The sequence below is a fragment of the Corvus hawaiiensis genome, chromosome 17 (genome assembly GCF_020740725.1).
Source record: "Corvus hawaiiensis isolate bCorHaw1 chromosome 17, bCorHaw1.pri.cur, whole genome shotgun sequence".
NCBI classification, from domain to species: Eukaryota; Metazoa; Chordata; class Aves; order Passeriformes; family Corvidae; genus Corvus; species Corvus hawaiiensis.
Window position 1 is genome coordinate 14,482,873 of NC_063229.1, and position 9,628 is coordinate 14,492,500.

At 50.9% G+C, this 9,628-nt stretch overlaps 1 protein-coding gene across 2 annotated transcripts in view; it reads right to left on the minus strand.

Moving 5' to 3' along the window:
- The window catches only part of DOK5 (docking protein 5), a 32,249-nt gene extending 23,981 nt beyond the window's left edge, over window positions 1-8,268 (minus strand). The window contains exon 1 of one of the 2 annotated variants that reach the window (XM_048322009.1): window positions 8,094-8,268. In XM_048322009.1, coding sequence (XP_048177966.1) covers window positions 8,094-8,159 — 66 coding nt within the window. In that variant the 5' untranslated portion in view covers window positions 8,160-8,268. The remainder of the gene's footprint in view (window positions 1-8,093) is intronic. The other variant, XM_048322010.1, reaches the window with a different exon arrangement.
- Window positions 8,269-9,628: the final 1,360 nt, after the last annotated feature.

The window sequence follows — 9,628 nt, forward strand, 5'->3', positions numbered from 1 at the left end:
AAGTCAGACAAAAAGATAATGGAACAGTCCATCATCTTCCACGGCATTCCTAAAGCTACACAAACACCAAATTAAGATGTCAGTCTCAAATTAAGATGTCAGTCTCAGGAGCAGCCCTTGCATCTGTTACTTTCTTTCAAGTGTTTCCACAGCCACTGCAAAATGTTATTTATCCCTGATCTCACCCCAGGGCAATGCCCATGCACAGCAGCAGGAGAATTTCCTCCACACTGGGAAGGGAACTGACAATGAAAAGACATCAGAATCACCAAAGAGTAAATCTCACCTGTTTATAATTGGGTTTCCTTTCTCTTCCACTGCCTTTACAATCATCCCTGACACATCCTTGCAGGGCTGGTGCTGACACCTCCAGAAATCACTGATTTTTCTACCGAAGGAAAAGCAAATAGGGAAAAGGAGAGAGCCAAGATCTGCAACCAGCAGGTCAGGGAAGTACTTGGGATAAAGGGAAAAGGGTGATGTGGTCAGATTTGCATTAAACTTGTTACAATAAAACATCCTTAGAATAAGATAGCAAATGGGTAAGAGCCGCTTGTTCACTCGTTAATTCAGTTCAGGAAAAAATTTGGAATTGATTGTTTTACTTCACAAACTGAGCCCATCTTCCAAAGAAGAACACAGAAGGTAATTTATCAGAAAACAGGCTGGAAAGCACAAGAAAAGCCATTCCTCCTCCTAAAATGGGCCAGTATCAAACCAGGAAATCATACTCCAAATCATGATCTGTATAATTTCTGGGGAGAAAAACAGGAATAGTTCTGAGGTTTGTCCTTTTTGGATTTTGGTGGGGTTCTTTGGGAACAAATTAAGACCCTTATTTCTCCAAGCTGTTCCCACAAGTCAAATACTAAAAGAAACAAAACGTAATTCCACCATGGGAGCTGCAAAACTTCCTTTTACCTCACCCAGAGCCGGGCTGAGCACCCTGCTCCCCCAAAAAAAGGGGTGACACAAGGTGACAGCACCCAAATGACAAACCTTTCTCCAACCCCAATCCCAGAGCTGACCCCATAAAGACACTGGGCTCTCATCCCATTAACTTTGTGCCACAGGGAACCCACAGGGGTCTTGCTTCAGCCCCAGTACCCAGCTGGAGCTGCACGAGGCTTGACTGGCATTTTCTGGGATCCCTCCCCTCACCAGCCCAAGGAGAAAGCTCCAACTTCCCAAGGAATGTTCTGGATCCCATCCCCGCTGCCGCTGACAACTTCTGAGCAGTAAGAAACCTTAATATCTGTGAATATATTCTAACACCTTATCTCGCAGCTTGCTGAAACTCTGAATTTCCAGTGGGCTTAATATCTCACAGGTTGAAGTCGGTGCCTGAGAAATCTGCTCAGTTTTTCCTTGTCTCCAACTTCCAGACTGAAAGGATCTGCATAGGTGAGCAGAGTTTTATTAATAAAGCTGCTTCAAATGTAGATACAGGCAACTCTTCCTTCTCCTTCCCCCAGCCTTACATCATCCTTCTTTCCCGTTTTCACAGCTCATGCTCTAAAATCCCCACATTAACTCTCTGGCACATGTACTCAAGCACCAAATCTCTTCCACCATATGGTTCTAGTCCTGCAGATTGTCTCTTCCCCACTCTACCTCTCCTCCCACAGGGTTTCACAGAAACAGAGCGACGCAGAACTTGTCAAAGTACATGTCACTGGCAATGTTCAACACTGATCTCCTCAATGAAGCTGCCACAGGACTCAGTTTAATTAAAATCAAGCACAGCAGACCCTGAGAGCTTGAATTTCTCTGCAGCTTTCCACAATCAAATGTGTCTCCTGAAGTGGACAAGTCCTGAGCTTTATGCCAAAGTTTCTCTGAATTTCTAAGCAGGAGGCAGAAGTTTTCCCATCTAAAATGAGGGTGTGCAGTCAGCACTGATGCTCTGCCTCCTGAGGAACAACCTACAGGACAAAATTGCTGGATCTTCCCAGTGCAGTCCTGCATGTGGCCAGTGTCCAACAGGGAACTCCTCACCCAACACTCAAACACAGGAAAGCGTCCCATCCTCCTCATTTTAGGTGAAAGTTTAATGTCAATAAATCACTGATCAAAATGAGAAGCAGGCAGTCCAGAAACCTAAGAATTATTTTTTTTCACTGAGTTTTTTAATCAATCCAGAAATATTTGAGCACTTCAGCATTTCCCAGGAACAAACAACTGGCTGCAGAGTTGTGGCAGTCCCAGCTCCCTCCTGTCACCAGCTGAAGACTGAATTACTACAAATCCCTGCCAGGGGCTGGCCAGGAGTGCCCTAATTCTGTGCTGGAGGACACCCCTGACACCACATTCTTTCCCCCTGATGTGATTAAGAGGTTTTGGGCCAGTCAGGCCCATCCAGCACAGAAACCTGACCCACACAGATCCAATTTCTGTCCTCAACGAGGGTCATGCTAAAGAGGGAACAATTCCACTGCTGTAGTTCCAGCAGTCACATCTTCCACAGGAGACACAGCCACCGTTAATTTTGCCTTCCCAAACCTCACAGTGAGTGGGATTTCACTGAATCTGGCTAAACTGGCTCAGATCAGTGTTAAACCACGTCCAGAACACCACACAAAGGGATGCTCCCCTGGAGTGCCCAGGGCAATCCTGAGCAGGACAGGCTCAATCCCTGTCCCATGCACCCAGCACAGCCTGGAAAGGGCCCTGCAAAGGCAGCAGCTGGAAGGAAAGGGCTCTGGGCTGAGCTCACCTTTGGCCCTTCAAACAGCCCTGCTGCCACATGGAGGGGCACAAGTTTCTCCATCCTCAGCAAAGGTGGTCAAAGCCATAATTGAAGACTCCCCTGCACAAATCTGACCCCATCAGAGGACTGACTTCTCCCCAGGCAGGGCTGCAGGAGTGTTCCAGAGGCTGGACAAGCCACGACTGAACCCCTCCCTGCAGGAGGAGGGCTGATCTGTCCTCAGGAACCCACCAGGGACAAACACCAGAACTGCACTGAAACCCCGCTAACCTCACCTTGGGTGCTCAGATCCTTCTGGAGCCAGCCCCGATTTCCATGGAGGGCCCTCTGCAGCAGCCAGCTGAGGCTGATCATTCCCTGCATAACTCAGAGGGGGCTGCAGAGAGCCCCCAGGGCAGGCTGGGGATTTAATTAGAAGTGTTGTTAAACAGACCTCAAGGTGGAAGGGACCTCCTGAGACAAAAACCTGGCAGCAGCACTTCCTTCCCAGCTAAAAAGAATTCCACTCTGCCCCTCAGTTCCCCTCCACGAGCTTTATTCCCTGGCAGACAGACCAAGGAGTCTCTGCATTTTTAGGAACAGACACTTGGCTGTTCGCACGGCTCCATAAGTCAGTGGATCCTCCCAAATGAGGGTTTTTAACAGCCTGCAATGCCTTGATAGTAATGCAAGCTCGTGGGGCAGCCTCCCAGAGCCGCACCCGCAGGATACACCCTCATAAAATCGAGGCAGCCAGAAAATAAATCAGGCTGCCTGCTCGTGATGCCCACCTCTGAGAGCTCCACCCATCAGTCAGGGCTTGGATTATTGTCTTGAGCTGTAAACATCCCGTGTGTCCAGTGAGTGGTGGGATTTGTTTTACACAGCTCAATACTTCCGAAGGCTTTTCTAACAAACAACAGATTGCCAGGACTGTTTAAGTGTTTCTTTGCTGCAACAGCAGCAATCTGTGTATATTGATTCGGCAGCATCTGTTGTCCTCTACTTTTCTTATTTTAATAACCCTCTTTTTTATAAAAGGAAACATTTTGTCTTCTTCCAGAACACAGGCTCACCTGAATTTTAATATTCAAGTTATTTCAGCATCTCCTATCCTGCTTGTATAACCTGTAAGGCTTGGGAAGGCTGCTGCTCCATCTGTGAGAGCCAAAGTTGTCTTAGTCTTGCATCTCCACCATGAAATGAAGACAACCTGAATTAACATGTTGAAAATAGGCAGGGAGCAGAAATAGTTTCAGTTCGAAAGCTGGCTGAAGTAGAAAGCAGCACAACTGCTGCATTTGTTCTGTTTCTAATGAAATAAATAAGTGTGCAAACAACCGCGCCTTTTATTTTTTATCCACAATGCATTCCTTGCTTCAACCCGGGTTTATACTGGATCATGGCACAGACTCTCACATTAAAAGTCTTCTGGAATAAAGACATTTTAAGAGTTATTGACATGACAGATGCAGCTTTGAGGAGCTTGTGACTCAAGGGAAGAGCACACCCGAGCACAAATGGCTGTAGATGGCCCCACAACCACTTTTAAGCCACAAAAGTTTAAAATTTGCTGTCCATCCTGGAATTTCTCCTGGAAGATTGTTCAGTAACAATGCACACACAGAGCTTTGAGCCACCTTGTGCCGCACCACAGCACACAGAACGAAGCTCACGTGAGTTTAAAAGTGATGCTTCCGAAAAATGGGAATACAATGGAAACACTTGCACAGCAGCCAGGTGTGATCAGAGCAGACAAAGCCTGGCACAAAGCACAGTCATGTTTTATCCCAAGCTGTCTCAGGAAGGTGTTCTATCCCACCTGGAAAGCAGCAGCGTGCAATGGAAGCCAGCACAGCCAAACCCTGTGCTGGGAAGAAGGGAACACCTCTTTTCCAAGCAAACCAGTGAGAACGTTTCTGGAAGCTGATGTTTTCCAGTCAGTCAAGTACTGGCAGAGCCTCCCTCCCCTCCACAAAGCCTCAGGTGCCTTTTCCCTTGTACAGCTCTTCAGGCTCACCAGTGCTACAAACCCCTCTGTTTCAAAGCTTGGCTCCTGTTTTGATTTTCAGTTGGTATTTGAGCACTCAGCTGAGCCAGCCCAACCTAAAGCCAAAGCTCAGGTGTGTTCACATCCACCCACCCCAAAAACAGAAAGACAGGAACAGGCTTTTCCATTTGGGAAACATCTCCCTGATGCGCTCCCCCTCAGAAAGGACACACCTGTACCACAGAACGAGGTGTGATTTGAAAATCCTGAGCACAAAAAAGCCTTTCCAGACAGAGAGAGGCCATAAAGCTTCACATACAGAAATAAAGCCTTGAATCAGCTGAGAGGTGACTGCAAAGCACCGGGTGTCCTCCTTCCCAAAACACAGGTCCTGGTGGTCTCTGACAGAATCCCTCCTCCCAAAGCAAAGCTGGTTTTTTCCTGGTTTAAAGAACTCTGGAAGGTTGTGCTTGTGCCCTGTCAGCAGTTTTCGAGCACACAGCCTCCTGTGTGTCACTGCTAATGACACAACAGACCGACACCATTGGCTGAGGGAATTATTTTTCTCCCTATAAGGATGGAAAGAATCGGGAAGAGTGAGCTTTCTCCTGAATATATTTGGCTCTGCAGAAGACACATGTGATACAAATGTTGCTATGGAAACTATTCTATTAAATAATACTCAATTAAACTTCCACGTTTCAAGTGCGCAGAAAGAGTTCAGGTGCAAAACCAATTAGCCTAAATTCAATTTTGGAATTACAAAGTAGGGCCTTCCAGAATTGTCACGTTCCTTTTAAAAGAGGTTTGGATTTGAGCAAGCTGCTTCTCTGCACCCCTTTCATTCCAAATGTAGCACCTGCACCCCAGTTACTCAGGAAAGTCATTTCTTGAGGTAATTTGTGGCTCCAAGCTCTGCTCCCAGTTCCCTTAGAGATGGAATTACCACAGCGTTACAGAGTCAAAGCCAGGAGCTGCATTCAGCCTGGAGAGACAATGCTCAGATTACAGCTGTGCCACCAGAATACAGGAATGTATTTCAGTGACTCCCACTCACATCCTGTCACACAGGGAGTGCTGAGATCCCTCTCAATTAAACAGGAATCCTACACGGGGCTGGAGTAGGCTCATCTTTCCTGATGTTTTCACAGCATGGGAAAGTTGTCTGAAAGTTACTATTTTATAATCTAAAGTATTTTTTCCCTTCCTACCTGCAGCTCCTGGGTGTCCCACAGCCCTCCCCAGCACAGCCACCAGAAAACAACCTGTTGGCATAAATCCTTCAGCCTCTGAAGGAGCCAAGCCCACATCAGCCACACAGTGAGATTGAATTCAAGCTCTTGCTCAAGCCAGGAGCTCAGCCAGCTCCAGGTGTCACATCACACCTGCAGCCAGGAGGAAGGTGCACCAAGGAGCAGGGACACACTCCAGTCCAGCCTTTAAAGAACTCAGACTGATCATAGTTACCCATTTCTGCTCTCAGTCAGGGTGCTGGGCTGTAAGCAGCTTACAGAAAATGCTACAGGAAGAAGCTGCAGCCACATCTGCTCTCGAGTCCTGGGCCAACATTCCAAGCTGGAAACCACCAGGAGAGAAAAGCTTTGCTGCTGGTCAGGCTGGTTATTCCCAACAAATGGAGCAGGGTTTGCCCAGGTCACCTCTCCAGCACCAAATCCAAAGCAGCAGCAGCCAGACCCCAGTACCTCCCAAGGTCCCTCTCAAGCTCGGGAATGCTGTCAGGACAGGAAAATCAGAGCTGAGGGCAGCTCAGGGCTTATCCTCAGCCATGGCACCTCTCTGGGACTCGGCTTGGACTGCTTCACAAAAGCACTTTTCATCACCCCTTCTGTACTTTCCAGCCACTGATAACGATACAAACCTTTGGAACTGGAACAAAATCCAAACTGTCCTTTCAAAGGAAACATTTCACATTTGTTCCATTTCCATGGACTTGGTGTCATTCTCCATTTCTCTATTTTTGCACTCAGCTGTCACAGGCTCATCTCCTAAGAGGGCATCCAACATTTCCTCACCACCAGCACTCTCAGAGAGGTCTGGAAAGCCTTTATAAAGGAAAGGCACCAGCACTGACAGCATTTACAACTATTCCAGAGTTAGATAAGCCTGATTCACATGTTCATTGAGTTTCACTGTTACAGTACGGAAAAATGTATCACAGTCTAATCTTACTCATCCTTTATGCTGGAGCAAACTGAACACTGATATATATTCAGTAATGAAACTGAATCATGACACACCAGTTGTGCCAAATTTACTACAGGTCCTCTCCGAATGACATTACCTCAATCTGTCACAGAATCACACAGTATTACAGGATGACCTGTGCCTGCAAGCGCAGGGATGAGAAATCCAGCCTGATGGAAGACTTTTAAATGCTTTCCTGTTTCCAAAACAGCCGGAGAGATGGAAGTTACCAAAACTGTGGAGAAGTCATTGCCCATGGATACAGCAAGAGATGGGAGCTGTAACTGTAGTGAGGCAGCAAAAGCTTTCAGAGGACCACAGACACTTCACCAAAACGAACAAATTCTGAATTGCCAACCCATCAGTTTGGAATAAAGACAATAAATCAGTTTCTTTCCTGTCCTGAGAGGGAGATACACAAATGATAAGGTTTTATACATGCAAAGCGTCCCTCCAGGTGCATCCCCCTGAGCCAGGCTCACTAAGGGACATGGAGCTCTCCAGTCCCATCCCCGGACGGCTCAGGGGAGCAGCAGCCCCTGGACTGGGGGAACAGCCCAGGAATTTCAGAGCTCATTCCAGCCCAGGTACTGCGGGGAACTGCCCTGCCACTCCCGGCACATCCAGCACCTACAGCCGGAACCGGGAACACGCCGTGGCAGCAAAACAACCTGAAAACAACTTTAAAATTACACCAGCAGCCAAAGCGGGCTTGGCGAATTTTCATTTCGCGCAACTCAAGCGACGCTAAAAGCCCTGAAGACACCGCAAACCCTCACTCGTCCCAGGCAAGACCTTAAACCCCAACTGGCAGCAGGAACCGCAGCACCTGAGCGGCTCCAGAGCGCTCAGCTCAGCCCTGCCCGGAGCTCTCGGGACCCCCAGTCCCGGGGCACGGCCACCGCCAGCCCCGGTCCCTCCCGGAGCTGCGCTCGGAGCGAAGGGCAGCGCCGGGAGGTGGAGGCAGCGCAGCATCCCCGGCTCCCAGCGGGAGAGAGAGGAGAAAATAAATATATACATACACACCTATACATACTATATATTTAGGCGCCTTCACTCCTCTCTCCCCATCTTTTTGTTTCCTGGCTCCCCTGCGGATGCACCCACCGAGCTCAGTTTGCAAAAAGAGACAAAGGAGCAGTAGGGGAAAAAAAAATAAATAAAAGAGCAAAATGCCCAGCCCCGGGGCAAGCGCCCCCGGGCACTCACCCCCAGCCGCCGGCTCCGGATGCGCACGTAGCCCTGCTTCACGATGTCGTTGAAATTGGAAGCCATCCTTGCCCGGGACAGGCGGCGGCAGCGCCGCTCAGCCCGTCCGCATGGCCGAGCAGCGCCGGAGCCGCGCCCCGGCAGCGACAGCACCGCCCGGGGAGGGACCGCACCGCCCCCCGAGACACCGCACCTCCCTCCGCACCTCCCTCCCAACACCCCGCACCTCCCTCCCAACACCCCGCACCGCCCGGGGAGGGACCGCACCGCGCCCCGAGAGACCGCACCGCCCCTCCGAACACCCCGCACCGCCCCCCGAGAGACCACACCTCCCTCCCAACACCCCGCACCGCCCCGGGAGGGACAGCACCGCCCCCCGAGAGACCGCACCGCCCTCCGCACCTCCCTCCCAACACCCCGCACCGCCCCTCCGAACGCCCCGCACCGCCCCGGGAGGGACAGCCGCACCCCTCGGTACACCCCGCAGCCCCCCTCGGTACACCCCGCCGCGCCCTGCACAGCCCCGCACCGCCCCTCGGAACGATCCGCACCACCCCCGGAGCCACCCTGGGGCGCTCCGCTCCACCCCGCACCTTCCCGCACCAAAGCCCGAGCGCCCCGGGCCGGGGCAGAGCTGCCACAGCCCCGTCCGCACTCCCTGTGCCACCCCCGCCTGCTCCATCCCCGCATCCTCGCCAGCCCCCGCTGCTCCGATCCCGCACCCCGCCCTCCATCTGCAGGTGGCTCAGCCGAGAGCACCGTGATCGGCCCCACCGTGCGGGGCCACCTGCCTCTCAGACCTGTGGTTTTTCTCCAGGAAAGTGGCTTTCCCTGGAAGTCTTTCAGATGCCTGAAATGCAGCCAGGATTCTCCGGAATGTCCTCCGAAGGACGGGTAACCCGAGCTGCTGCCCTGTGGCCGTGCCTCACGCCGAGGAAATGTTACACGAGCCTGGGCTGTGTTTTCTGGGCAGCGTGTGGTTGCAGTAAGGACAGGCCTTGCCTGGCACCAGGCCCTGGGGTTGCCTTCTGTGGCTCCCAATTTCTCCTTTCCCAAGAATGTGCAAACACTGCCAAGTACTCCAGAGATCAGGAGAGAGGGGCTCTGGTGACTCCACACAGGTTACCTGCTAGTGCCGTGCTATAAATACCGTGTCCTGGCAAGGGGGACTGCTCATCTCTGCATAACATCTTGTATAGAGTCACAGATACAGGAGCCCAAGGCGGTCAGCCAGACAGGTGACTTTGGGAATTACCCTGCTGTGGAAATTACAAATGGGACAGCAAGAAAGGCAGAGCAGGGAAGCAGCACGGAGCACAGAAAGGAGAGCAGCCCCCAGCTGGGCCGAGCGCAGGGCTGTGGGGAAGAGATGCCCGTGTTTATTTAGTTCACAGAATCACGGAGTCATTTAGGTAGGAAAAGATTATCGAGGCCAAATCCACCTCTGATAGAAGGTTTGAATGTGTGGCTCCCTCATTTTGGGAGCAGCCAGGAATGATGCAGTGGCAGCGTGGTGCTTGCAGCTCTCACTTGAA